The 14,450-nt window shown below is 42.8% G+C and overlaps 1 protein-coding gene across 1 annotated transcript in view; it reads right to left on the bottom strand.

Annotated features, from left to right (window-relative positions):
- The window catches only part of Il2ra (interleukin 2 receptor subunit alpha), a 51,469-nt gene that overhangs the window by 16,838 nt on the left and 20,181 nt on the right, over positions 1 to 14,450 (bottom strand). The window contains exons 2-3 of the mRNA XM_006990203.4: positions 3,288 to 3,464; positions 1,278 to 1,388 (exon numbers count right to left, since the gene is read on the bottom strand). Coding sequence (XP_006990265.3) covers positions 1,278 to 1,388; positions 3,288 to 3,464 — 288 coding nt within the window. The remainder of the gene's footprint in view (positions 1 to 1,277; positions 1,389 to 3,287; positions 3,465 to 14,450) is intronic.

Raw genomic sequence — 14,450 nt, 5'->3', positions numbered from 1 at the left:
AGTTCACCCTGGCCTTCTTTGAAACAACCAATAGGGACCCTGTAACTATGCTTCTCGCTTCTGTAACCGCGCCTCTGCCCCTGGGATCCCATAAAAAGTCCCCCTTGCCCTAGGAAAGCGCGCAAGTCCTCCAAGAGACTTCGCCCCAGGTATCTGGTCTAAATAAACCCTCTTGCTTTTGCATCTGATCTGTGGTTTCGGTGTGTTCCTTGGGTTTGGGGTCTCTCCCGGAGAAAGATCTCAGCCGGGGGTCTTTCAGTCTCTTGAGTAAGAACAAACGTTGACCTTCCACTAACTGTAGAGGTTGGCACTGGTTAGCAGGAAAGCGGAGCAAACAACAAAGGTATTTGGAAACAGAATTTCAGGATGGAGCTGGATGAGGAAAGGGACTAAAAACATCAAATCGCAATAATGCTTCTTGATTGTCACCTGCCCCGTTATTGGATGCTATGAGTAGTTTTTAAATAGTTAAAAAAAAAAAACCCTCATTAGAAAGATCCCTTATCTAATCTAGGAGAATAGAGGTCTTACTTTCACCCTGTAATGTGACTTTAGCTAAATTGCTTAACTTCCCTGTGTCTCAGGTGATTCACTTGATTGTGGGGTCCAAATGAGATTATACATGATATAAGAAAGTTCTTTGTAAGGTTATAGCTTTATCATAAGACTATGGGGTCTTCATATGGCCAACCAGTCCCTGCAACTCTCAAGTAACCCTAGCAGACTCTGTTCCTGACATCGTGGCTTAAATTGAGTATCATTATTTCATTTGGGAACGGTATGGGCAGACATAGTGCCCACCCACCCACACCTCATTAACTAGTCAATAATTGTCTGTGGCTTCCATTTTATAACCCTGTTCTATAAGAAGCCAGTTGTTATCAATGGTTTTGCTTGAAGTTAATTGTCTTGAACTTAAGAGAAAATAGGAGGAATTCTTGAGGGCAGGGACCATTGCTTATTCAACGTGTTACTTCTGTGGACGTTGCCTGGTTCACAGTTTTTCCCAACACATGCTTCTGAACTGAACTGAACTGCAGTTGAGTTTTATGCTCCCAAGCCATAGTCTGTTACCTTCAGAAAGAGAGTTTGAAATGCTGAGCATGGAGCCTGCCAACATTAGGCAATGTTGTCATCTGCATGGTGTTCTGAGAGAAGGAAGAAGAGCTCCTGCCTGTGGAGAACCGGACTGATCTCCCTCCTTTGGCTCCTCCTTTCCATGTAACCAAAGCTCCCGGGAGCCAGCTAGAGGAAGGTTGTTGAGACGTGTATCTTACCTGGAAGGTTCCCTTGGTGCACAGATGGTGTTGATTTCTGCATTTCTGTGGTTGGTCGCTCTTTCTGGTCTTCAGGTTTAGGTGTAACTTGCTTTCTTAAGTTGCTATGGGCTAGAGAATATGGGAGAAATGAGGCAAATAAGTTTGCAAAATGCTCAGAATAGAAAATAGCTGTCCGTGCATCCATTCACCCCAGGACGTCTCTCTGGCATCCAGGAATGAATACTGAGTGCTGGGTTTGTGAAGCTGAACAAACAAGCCCTCCCTTGAATGGGGCCAGCACACCTCTCCTTAGCACTGACCTCTCATACGCACATTCACATTCATGTGCAGATTGACAATGGATTCAACATGTTCCTAGAAGAAACGCAAGATTCTCCTACTGGAAAAATCCTTGTGTACACGTGACTAGAACATGATCAAAATGGGTCTCTCCTTGTTATCAGTGCTGCCAGGGTTGCACTCAGCAGGTGGGAGTGGTCTAACTTCACAACCTGCATTAATTCCTTCACTTCCCTGCAGTGATTCAAAGCTTTTCAAATGGGAGAAATGTGCTTTTAAGGCAATGGTAAGAAAACGCCAGCTATGAAGAGAAGTTGCAGATGAGCACCTCAATGAGGAGGCATCAGAACACCATCGTAGGACAAGGGGAGATCTGCCAGAAAGTGAGTTAACCAGGCACTTCAATAGAGCAGCCATCTTTAAACTCTACCCTCCACACATGGTTTGGCTCACTGACCCACTCCATCCTTAGGGTTAAGAAATAAAGATAAAAAAAAAAAAAAGAAAGAAAGATGAGCCGGGTGGTGGTGGTACATGCCTTTAATCCCAGCACTTGGGAGGCAGAGGCAGGCAGATCTCTGTGAGTTCAAGGCCAGCTTAGGCTACAGAGTGAGTTCCAGGAAAGGCTCCAAAGCTAAACAGAGAAATCCTGTCTATAAATAAATAAATATATAAATAAACAAAGATAAATGACATAAAAAATCAATTATGGGACCCACCTAGGTATCCAACAACAGAGGAATAATTAAAGCAAATGTGGCATACATGGAATTTTTCTTTAATACATGCCTATATGCATACATAAACACATACACACACATTACAGTCAAGGTCTCACTATGCAGTCCTGATTGGCCTGGAGCTCACTATATATAGACCAGGCTGGCTTCGAACTCACAGAGACCCACCTGCTTCTGGCTGCTGAGTGCTGGGATTAAACGTGTGTGCCACTACTCTCAGCTCAGCTGAGATGATGGGAAGTTTCCAGCCACAAAGAGAAAAAGGAGTGCAACTGGAGATAACAATATTAAGCAAATTAAGCCAGCCTCAGAAAGAGAAATATCTTATTTTCTTTCATTTGTAGTTACTAGGTCTTCTATAGGTACCTAAAATTAAGTATGTCCATATAACCTAAAAGTACAAGAAAATTGTCCGAGGAAACCAAAAGTGTCTAATGGGAGGGGAACAGAGGAGAGTAGGGGTATCAGGTTGGGGCAGAGTATAGTCATTCAGCAGTGTGCACCTGTATGAAAATGTTCTTGTGTAATACACTAAGTACTATGTGCAATGAAAATGTTTTAGATATATAATAGACCATATATAAAGTTTATATTTGTATAAATACATATAATATATTTTATATTATATATATTATATAAAACTAACACTTTTCTACAGTCTCACTCTCCACCCCCAGAATGGGGAAGAAACTGAGTACAGAGACAGGCTGTGTGAAGGAGCATTCTGAACTCAAGGAAAAAAGGATAGAGATCAACAACAAAGTCATGGACTCAATCAGATTGACTCGGGCTTAGCAAGCCTAGTTCTCAGAATGAGTAGACACTCCTGGAATAATGCTAAGTGAGTGGCTGTCACAGAAGCCTCTAAAACCAGTTACTCACAGATTTGTCTACCATTAGTTTATGTTGGTCTGAGTTAATGGCAGCTTGACTCTGTCTCCTGCTGTCCCTAGTTGCTTTCCCATTGAGGTTACAAAGGGACACTTACAGTTGCTTGTACATTGGCAGCTGCTGCTCCAGGAGTTCTCTGAACACGCCATATAGACCAACTCCTTTGTTCTTCGGAAACCTCTCTTGCATTCACAGTTGAGGATGGTGCCATTCTTGTAATCGAGGGCTTTGAATGTGGCATTGGCGACCTCTGGTGGGTTATGCCCACACATCTCTGCAAAGACAAGAAGAATGTTAGTGGATCAGGCCCTCGTGAGATGTGAGTTTGATCTTGCAGCGGCTTGCTCATGCATTTCTTCCTTCTATTTAAAGAATTGGTGTGCATGCCACTTTCTCAGGAAAGGAACCAAGGCTTACACAGTGGTTCCTGTCCCGGCTGGTTTTTATGTCAACTTGACACAGGATAAAGTCATTTGAGAGGAGGGAACCCCAACTGAGAAAATGCCTCCATAAGATCAGGCTAAGATCAGACCATATACAGGCCTGTAGGGCATTTTCTTACTCGGTGATTGATAAGGGAGGGCACAGCCCATTGTGGGTGATGCCTCCCTGGGCCAGTGATCCTGGGTGCTGTAAGGAAGTAGGCTGAGAAAGCCAGGAGGAGCAAGCCAGTAAGCAGCACTTCTTCATGGTCTCTGCATCAGCTCCTGTCTCAAGAATCCTGTTTGAGTTCCTGCCCTGACTTCTTTCAGTGATGAAGTGTAAGTGTAAGCCAAATAAAGCCTTTCCTCCCCAAATTGCTTTCAGTCACAGTGTTTTGTTACAGCAATAGTAACTAAGACAATTCTTTAGAAATCTTTGTATCAGAGATGCTTCCACTTGCAGTGGGTGTTGGTCACTGCCCAGATGTATAAATGATCTATGTGCTGAGAATAAGAGACTGTTGAATGCTCAGCTCCTAAATGTGACATCTGCCTCACTCCCTCCAAGGCTTGGGAACGCTGAAGAAAAGTGGAAGGGAACAAAGTAAGAGTGAGAGGAAAGGGTGGGGTGGGGTAGAACGTGGTTTCCCGAGCATGACTTGGGTGTGCACTCTTGAACTCCCAGCAACTCTCATTACCTGCACAAGATTGTGTCTGTCAACATTTCATCATAAAAGGGGGAGGGGTTCATGGGTTTCCACCTCTTCCCAATGATTTATAGGCAATTAACAGTTGCTGGGTAGGGGGATATCATGAGGTGTGGGAGCCCGCAGAGGCTATCTAGTGAGACCTTACTCAGGGTCAGAGAATCTGAGCTTGCTTTACCCAGCAGGGCTGCATAAGGAGTTGATTTGGCCACAGGCATGTTTACCAGGTGTTTGGAAGGGTCTACACTTGGCTGTTCATTGTGCTTTGATCTTGCAAGGGGGAGGTCTTTTGCCTCTCCCCTTGGCATATTATAAAAAGCCCTTTTGAACAAACCTCTGGGCAGCTAGGTGTTGACCCAGGGACCTCCCGAAGCTATCCTGTGTCTCTGTATTTCTCCTCATTGTCTAGGTCTATCTTTCTACTTACTATTTCCTCATTTCTCTCTCCTCCACCCAAGAACCCTTCAAAAGGTGGGAGCAGGTTGGAGCTGGACTCCCACAGACTTCTACAATGAGGCCCCGCCACTGAAGATATATAGGCAATTGATGGTTGCTGATAAAGGGAGAGACATTTTCCTGAGTGATATAGCCAGATACATTGCTTATTTTTCTATAAATAACCCTGTAACCATTTTCCTATAAGTAGCTCTAATTAAATTCATTGGTTCACCACAACGAAAGAGAAGAACACAGAAGAGCAACTAGCTGGGAAGAAGCTGAGGATCAGTGGAAGTGGGACCACAGAGGGTGTTGGGTATATATGTGAACATGATAGCATACATTATATGCATGTGTGGAAATGTCATAACAAAACCCATTATATGTTTAATATATGCTAATAAAACTGAAAAGATAACTATTTGTGTCAGAGATGCTATAGCAGTGGTCACTCAAGTTCTTTTTTTATTTTTTTAAGATTTATTTATTTATTATGTACACAGTGTTCTAGCCTGCATGTATGCCTGCATGCAGAAGAGGGTACCAGATCCCATTACAGATGGTTGTGAGCCACCATGTGGTTGTTGGGAATTGAACTCAGGACCTCAGGAGGAGTAGCCAGTGCTCTTAACCTCTGAGCCATCTCTCCAGCCCCTCAAGTTCTTCTACAGTATAAAATACACACCATAGAAGGAAGAAGTAGAAGTAAGTAGAGTTCTATTCTGAAAGTACTGCATGCCTAGCAGACACAGAAGAGAGGGTGGGCCACAGGAAGTCAAAGCTCCGGAGACAGACCTAGTGTCCCAGCACGAACACCAGAGACAATGCTTCCATGTGTAATATTTTTTGAGACAGAGTCTTTTGAGACTGGCCTCAAGTTCATTATGTAGCTGAGGGTGACCTTGAACTCCTATCATCCTGCTTCCACTCCCAAGTGCTGGGGTTTTAGGTGCACACCACGACAGCTAGCTCTCAACACTCAACTCTTGAGGAGGAAATGTGGTCTTTATCTAACCAGAAAATCATTCCATTGCAACACATTCTGCTTGAAGAGATTTGGTGACTAGGAAAATGCCACAGACAGCACAAGAGATGGGGTGACAATAAGGAGAGGAAATGTGGGGAAAGCAGGAGACTGTTGTAGGGGTGAGCCACTCCACCTGGGGGGAGCACGCTGAGGCTGATCCCAGCACCTGCTGTATATACCAGACTGTTGTTTATCGTGATGGTTGGTTCAAGGTGCCAATTTGAATGCTTTTATGGATGCCTAGAGAATTCAAAGCATAGTTCTGGGTGTATCTGTAAGCATATTGCCAGAGAAGATTGACTGTGGGTCAGCAAAGTAACAGAGAAAAGACCACCCTCTGTGAGAGCACCCAACAGTCAGCCAGTCAGCCAGGGATGTGGCTGGGACAGGAAGTAGAAGGCAATGAAGTGTGTTCTCTCTATCACCCTCCCCTTCCTGGTCTCCTTCTCCCTCTTCTCCAACCCCTCCTCTCCCTCTCCTCTCTGTGTGGTGGTTTGAATGAGAATGGCCCCCATAGGTTAATATATTTGAATGCTTGGTCCCATTTGGTGGAACTGTTTGGGAAGGATGAAGCATGGGATGGATGGCAGCTTGGTGGTAAGCACCTTTACAGGCTGAGCCATCTTGCAGGTCCATTTCTGAAATCCAAAGACAGACATCTACTTACAGATCCAGGATGCTCCCTACTCCAAGAAAAGCAAAACAGCGTGCATCCATTGTGAAGCCACCAAAAACCTAATGTCTTAAAGCAGTTAGAGGGAAAGGTTACACATACAAGTGGATAAAGGGATGGATGATGGCCGACTTTGCCACAGAAACAAAGGGAGCCAGAAAATAACGGGTTAACAAAGCCAGCCTTCAAACAGTCTTATCAGCTCAGAATCCTGATTAGACATGACACCCTTAAAAAAATGAAGGTGGGATTAGCACATTTTCAGGTAAAAGAAAGTTTACAGAATCCCACTAGCACACTTGCATTGCATATTAAAAAAAAAAAAAAGCTAAAGACAAAACTTCGAGCCACAGGGAAATTACACTAGCCAGAAATAGAAATCTACTGGGAATAATGAAGGATATGAGTAACTAAATATGCATGTGAAAATACCATCTTTTTCCTTGAAAGAATTGCTTTAAAAATATAATATTGTGTGGTAGGTCTTTATTTTAATTATGTCTGTTGGGGGTTGTGGAGCACTCATGAGTGCAATACCCCTAGAGACCAGAAGAGGGTATCAGATATCTAGAGTCACAGGTGATTGTGAGTGGCATAATGGGGGTGCCGGGAACTGAACTCAGATCTTCTGGAAGAGCAGTATACATTCTTAATCATTGAGGCATCTTCCTAGTCCCTACATGGTAGATCTTACCACCTATGTAAATGTAAAACATGACAACTGTAGAAAGAAGGTCGAGGGTAATGGGCCTTCAGCTTTTTAAGTTATGTCTGAAATGGTACAATATTAACTAAACAGCATGGAAAATTAGGAATGCATGGTGACTACCCTAGGAAAGGAACCAAATAACGAAACACTACAGGGAGCATATATAAAAAGGTAATAGACTAAATTAAACAGAACATTCCAATATGTATTAAATATGTATTTGAGTAGCTACAATGAAGAATAAAGAAATAAGAATGCAAATGGGGCAACTAGGAAAGAGCAAGAAGGCAGATGTGAAGGTCAAACTGTTCTCAGCTATTGAACATAAATACAAGTTTCTAAAATAGGAACTTTCAGACTACAACAAACAGAGGTGCCCAACTACATGCCATCCATCCAAGAACAGTCTTAAATATAAAACCCACAAGAAACTGAGAGCAAAGAGTAAAAACATACACACAGAGATTGGCATAATAAAGCTGATGTGACTATGTCATTACCAGAAAGTAGTCCCATGAGAAAGGGCATGATTCACAGCTGAAATGCCTCTTCCCATGAAAGTACCAAGGATTCTACACAATGGCATTTGAGTCATCAGGCATGTGATCTCAAACCACTTGTCATCTGTATATACTGAATCAAGTTGACAAAATCTATAATTCAGTTGAATTTACACATCAAAACCATAAAATATTCATGAAAAAATTTCACCCAAACCTCCAAGAAGACCAGACTTGGAAACTGTAACATTGCTGAGATAAATTTCATGAGAAGTAAATAGAGAAACATACAATGTTTATAAATTGGAAGATTGATTATTATCCCTGCTTTGGTTTTTTGAGGCAGGGTTTCTCTGTGTAGTCCTGGCTGTCCCAGAACTCAATTTATAGACCAGGCTGACCTCGAACTCAGATCCACCTGCCTCTGGCACCCGAGTGCTTGATTAAAGGTGTGCACCACCACTACCTGGCTTAGAATACTGATTTTTAAAGACCCATGTCAGTCTACCTTCAGTTCAGTGTAATTACAATCAAAACATTCAACAGACTTTTTAGTAAAATTGGCAAGTTGTTTTTCAAATTTCCTTGCAAATGTCTAGGATAATGCTAAAATGAAGTGTATGTTTGGAGACTCAGACCATCAATAAACTAGTCATAAAGACAGCAAGCTATTAAGATGAGAATGAGTACCGCAACAGAACAGAAGTTTTGGAAACTCATGCACATTTAATTGCCCCCCCCTCCATCCCCAATTTGCCAAAGCAATTCCATGAAGAAAGGAAAATACTCTAGAGTCCTGTGGGTAAATGTGCAGATGGAAAAGAGCTTCCTTCCCCAGATAAAAATTTATTTTTCTTATGTATAAAGAACTATATACTAGCTTTATAACATCGATGACACATGCAACCATAAAATTAAAGCAGTGAAACTTCTAAAAGGAAATAAAGGCAAATAGCCTCAGAAGTTGGCTGTAGGTACAGATTTCTGAGAACACAGCATGTGCTAATATAAAAGAAAAATAGGGCCGAGAAGATGGCCCAGCGGTTAAGAGTGCTTGCCGCTCTGGCAGAGCACCTACGCTCTGTTCCCAGCCCCTGAACCAAACAGCTCACAACCACCTGGAACTCCCACTCCAGAGAATCTGACCCAGCTCTCCCACCCCAATACACAGATTAAAAATACTAAAAGAAAAAAATACAAAATGCCTTTGGCTAATCCAAAGACCATGAGAAAATGGAAAAGAAATGGTAAACTGTGAGGAAAAAATATTTACAATGTATATATGATGATATTTCTTTCCAGAATACATAAAGACCTATGTATCAACACTAAAAGACAAATGAACCAATACATGAACAAACACTTGAATAGTCAAGTTTCTGAAGAACATATGTGATTATCACAAATGCTTATGGCACTCAATAAGTTATCAAGAAAATATAGGTGCTTGAGAGAGCTCAGTAGGTTGTGTGTTTTATGCCCAAACCCAATGACCTGAATTCAGACCAATGGAACCTGTGGAGGAAGGAGAGAACCCACACCTGAGTTGTTCCCTCTACTCATGTGTGCTTGTGCACTTGATAAACAAATAAAACACATTTTTAAAGAAATAAATCACAAATTGAAAGCCATCATAAATTTGCCCATTAGAGTGGATGAGATGGATCAAAAGAAGAAACCCCAAGAAATGTGAGGGGGACCAGAGCTGCTGGTATTCTCTTATTTATCAGTGAGAGCACAAAATAAAATTATTTTGGAAAAACTATTTAAGGCAGTGGTTCTCGACCTGTGGGTCTCGACCCTTTGGGCAATGCTGTGGGATGGTCTTTCTGTACGCTGGGAATATGTGTTGCTATGATTTGTTAATAAAGAAGCTGCTCTGGACTATGATGAGTCAGGTTATAGCCAGGCGGGAAATCCAAGAGAGAGACAGGAAGAAGAAAGACAGAGACAGAGGAGACGCCAGCCCACTTCCCAAGGAGCAACATGCCAACAGACTGGTAACGCTACAGCCATGTGGTAAAACATAGATTAATAGATATGGGTTAATTTAAGATGAAAGAGCTAGCTAGCAAGAATTCTTAGCCATAGGCCATACAATTTGTAATTAATATTAAGCCTCTGAGTGATTATTTTATAAGCAGCTGCAGGACTGCGAGTGAGAGAGATTTGTCCCAACCATGGGCCGGGCAGGACATAGGAAATCTTTTGACTACAGGGCAAACCTTTATCTCCAAAAATACTTACATTATGAGTCATAACAGCAGCAGAATTACAGTTATAAAGTAACAACATAAATAATTTTATGGTTGGGGGTCACCACAACACGAGAAACTGTATTAAAGGGTTGCAGCATTAGGAAGGTTGAGAAACCACTGGTTTAAGGTATTTAAAATGGGCTGGAGAGATGGCTCAGCAATTAAGAGCTGGTATTCTTGCAGAGCATCCACATTTGATTTCCAGGATACATACTGCGGTTCACAATTCTCTGTAATTCCATTCCCAGGGGGAAATAATGCTGCCTTCTAACCCCTGTGAAACCAGATATGGATATGGTGCACATACATTCATGTAGGCAAAATACTCATAACATAAAGTAAATCTAAAAAAATTTTAAAGAAAATATTTCAAATAAAATGAAGTATAGACCTATGCTGTGGTCTAGTAATTTTACCCCAAGGTATTTGTCTAAGGGCAGGGAAATCATGGGCACATGGGGAGATTTCTACGATGACTTCTAGCAGCCTGATTAACAACCACCCAGTGTGGGGTATGATGGTAAATACCTATAATCCCAGACCTCAAGAAGTTAAGGCAGGAGAAATATTAGTTTGATGCCAGCCTGGCTACTTAGAAAGACCTTATCTCTAAAATAACAAAACTAACTCAGTAACTTACATACCTATCATTGTGAGAATAGAGTATAAATTAAAAAAAACCACTCAAACATTCAAAGGAATGAATTACTGCCACATACAACATAGATAAATCTCAAAAAGAAATGTTGAACCAAAGAAGTTAGACATATTGTATGATTACACGTACATGAAATTAAAAAGAGAGGGAGAGAGATAAAGACATAAAGGGAGAGATAGAGATAGACAGATAGAGACGGAGTTTGAACACAGAGAACTTAGGCCAGTGGTTTCTCGGGGTAGGTGGAGATTAACTCAAAGGAGACAGCAAAAAGAGCTCGGTGGTGATCATATGCTTGCACACAGTTGTCAAAACTCATCAAGTCACTTCAAATCTGTGCATACAGCTTCTCTAGAAACATTCTTTCTTACCACACACATACATGATGCTGATAATCATAATAAATAAGATAAAATAGACCTGTAGGGTTGGGGTCTGGAGGGATGGACCAGCTGCTGCTCCTGACTGTGCTCCACAATCATCAGGACCAGAGTTTGGAGCCCAGGACCCACGCAGCAAGCCAGGTGTTCCTACAAATACCTGCAACCCCGGCCCCAGTGGGTAGTGCAGACAGGAGGACAGTTTGGATTTACTGACTTCCAGACTAGCTGAGAACAGATGAGGCCCAGGTTCAGGGAGAGAGAGTGATCAGGTGTGTGTGTGTGGTGGGGGGAGCACTTAACGGCATCTTATGGATTTAATAATACTCAGACATATGCCTCTATACACACAAGTGTGCATATACTCACACAGGCACACATACATTACATAAACAAACTAAAGTAATAAATAAAATCCTTTCAAAATAATTTCTCGGGTTTGGGGATTTAGCTCAGTGGAGTGGTAGAGCGCTTGCCTAGCAAGCTGAAGGCCCTGGGTTTGATCCTCAGCTCCAAAAAAAAAAAAAAGAAAAGAAAAAAGAAAAAAGAAAAAAAAAAGAAAAAGAAAGAAAAGAAAAGAAAAGAAAAGAATTTATAACTAATTTCACTACAACAAAATCAATTAACTTAGCAACTCTTGGGTTCCTCAGCACAGACAGTCAAGGGTTAATCTTATGTATTTTGGAATCTGGTGACACACCTCAAGCCAAGGAACCTTTAAACACAGAATTTGAAAAGGGTCGGATAGGGTATCCCTATCTTTGGGGTAACTGCACCCTAGGCATTTTTCAGTACAAGGCCATGGAAATTTCCACAGTCCTGTGGACTAGTCCAGTGTCCAAGGAGGTCATGTGGGGACATGGAGAAAGTTCTAGAACTTTGTATTCTCACAGATTTTCCTTTCCTAAAAGAATCTTTCCAGGAATTGCTTATAATTCTCTCCCCTGAAAGGCCTTGCCAATCATGTTCCAAAAACTATCCAAAGACCCTGAGGCAGAAGGGTCCATGGGAAAGGCAGTCATGGAGGTTTTCTGATCCCATAGGAGTAAATCTGGGTTATTCTTAGCTCTTCTCACTCTGGTGTCATAAAAGAAACATCAGCACAACAGCCAAGAAAGAATAAAAATAATTTGTCTAGAAGGTTCTCAGAGAGGTCATGAAGGACAATTCCATGTACACAGCTCAGAGAAAGAATCCTAAACATATTACCAGTCTAAAATGACATCATGTGGCAGTTTTATCTCCTGAAAACCCCAAAAGCACGTCTTCCAAATTCAGCTCCCAGGTTTTCCTCTGCCTTAAATCTTGGAATACGGGTCTCCCAGGGAGCTCCTGGCACAGACCCCAGGTTCACCATGTGGCTTTGCCTTTCAGCTTTTACATCTTTCATGTAGGCACTGGCCCAGGAAGCAGCCAGCGGTTATCAACTGATAATCTCAAGGGTTTGGATCAGAGACCTGCCCTGGGAGAGCAACACCAAACTCTTCCAGTGTTGAACATGTTGTCCATCTTATGTTAGAGTCACCATACTGCGGGGTCCCTTTTCCCCAGACCCCTCCTCCATCACTCTCTCTGAAATACTACCATGAGGCAGCTACCCTTGGGATTATTTGAGTCTAGCATCTCCAGGTATTCCCTGAACAACTGGAATAAAAGACGTAGGAATTTTTGGCTTCTTCAGGTAACATTCTAGAAAGTACTAGCGACACAAAGCCTCCTTCCTGTGGACTGCAACGCAGCACAGGTAGGGGAGAACGGTGTGTGTTATGTTTGAATGTGGAAGTCCGGTCTCCCATAGGCTGATGTTTGAACACTTGGTCCCCAGCTGGCAGCGATGTTGGAGAATATTGTGGAACCTCCCAGAAGCGGAGCCTCGCTGTGAAAGGAGGTCTTTTTTCCTTTCCTCCTCCTTTTCTGCTCCCAGGAAGAGGCCTCCACATACAGCAATGAGATTAAAGAGCACAGATGAGCTTAGAACCTCTTCCCCTCATTGCCATCCCTTTATATGGTTTTATGGCTTCAACTCCACTCCCCAAGTAGAAAGGCATCCCCTTCGTTTTCAACACTTCATTTTTAGAAAGAGAAAACACTAAAACTAATTTTGCCTTGACATACTTCTATGCCCCTTGAGTTAAACGGGAATATTGATAGTTGAAGCGTACTTGGAAGACAGGCATCCCCTTTCATCAGTAAGACGTTATTACCACTGATGGAGGGTGACGGGTGAAGCCAAGGCTGCTCATGGCGGTGAACATTCAAGTCACCTGGAGATACAGTCTGGGCTTCCTACTAAGCTCTCAGGTGGTGTTGGTACTTCCTGTCTACAGTCCCACACAGGGTAGCTAAGGGCTAGGGATGCTCCTGGCTAGTGCAGCCTCCTTTCTCTCTGTACACCGTTCCCAAGGACTGCTGCCCTCCAGTGCACAATGAGCAGGGCTTTGGTGCTTTGGAATGTGCCTTCAGAGTGGTTTGTCCTTTGACTCGGGATCCAGCTTGTGGCTGCAGGAAAAGTGGGTGAATGGGAAACATTTGTGGACTGGGAGACATTAGTGTTGTTTTATCTCTGATGTCTAAGATGAGACCTTATCTGACGCCTGCAGCCTATGTAAGTGACATGAAAGGTACAGAAAAGGAAGGGGTTCCCAAGGACGTGGACAGAGTTTGAGATAAGAGTCGTTGCTGTGTGGGTGATTCAAGGAAAAGCTGTTTGGTCTGTAGCGCAGCCAGCCCTGAGAAAGTGGTTTCACCTTTCTGCCTCTCCCTTTTCCATCTACAGGGAGTTGGGAGGGAGATTAGAATCACTCACCAAGCATGGGATCTGCTAGATGAACACTTACTAAGCTTTAGAAGGGACTCATAAGTACCTCAAGAGTGTGAGTCACCCGATACAGAAACAGACTGGCTTTTGCCTGAAAGTCCTTCTCTTCAGCGTCAGCTCCAGTAAGAAAGCAATGCCAGGTTGTCTCCAGCCCAAATCAGTGACTGGGCATTATAGTCAGTGGTTTTCTTGTTTGTGTTGTGTGTGTGTGTGTGTGTGTGTGTGTGTGTGTGTGTGTGTGTGTGTGTGTGTGTGCGCGCGCGCGCGCGCGCGCGCGCGCGCGCAATAAAACACTATAGGATGCGATAAATATCTTTTAACACGATCAAACTGCTCTGAGAGCTGGTGGAGTCATTAGGAAGAAACCGGTGTCTTTGTCCTTTCTGTGAATTGTGAGAAAGCCTGAGGGAAGACCTAAGTTTTTGATTCCAAATTCAGAGATCTTCCTTCCCTGTCAGAGATGTGTAATCTCCCGGATGCTCTCCTCCCTGTTGAAGGCTGTGGCTTGCAGGGAGATAGCTTAGACAGCTGAGCTATCTGTGGACTAGGGAGTGTTTATTGATGTTGTGGTTCAGTTCAGATCATTATCTCCAAGTCAGCGCGCTAAGCCCTGCCCCCCACCACCACCATGTGGGGCTTTTTTTTTTTTTAATGTAATAACATCTCTAAT

Source organism: Peromyscus maniculatus, chromosome 5, assembly GCF_049852395.1.
Source record: "Peromyscus maniculatus bairdii isolate BWxNUB_F1_BW_parent chromosome 5, HU_Pman_BW_mat_3.1, whole genome shotgun sequence".
Lineage (NCBI taxonomy): Eukaryota > Metazoa > Chordata > Mammalia > Rodentia > Cricetidae > Peromyscus > Peromyscus maniculatus.
The sequence above is the reverse complement of the archived record's forward strand: the minus strand, read 5'-3'. Positions and strand labels throughout refer to the sequence as shown.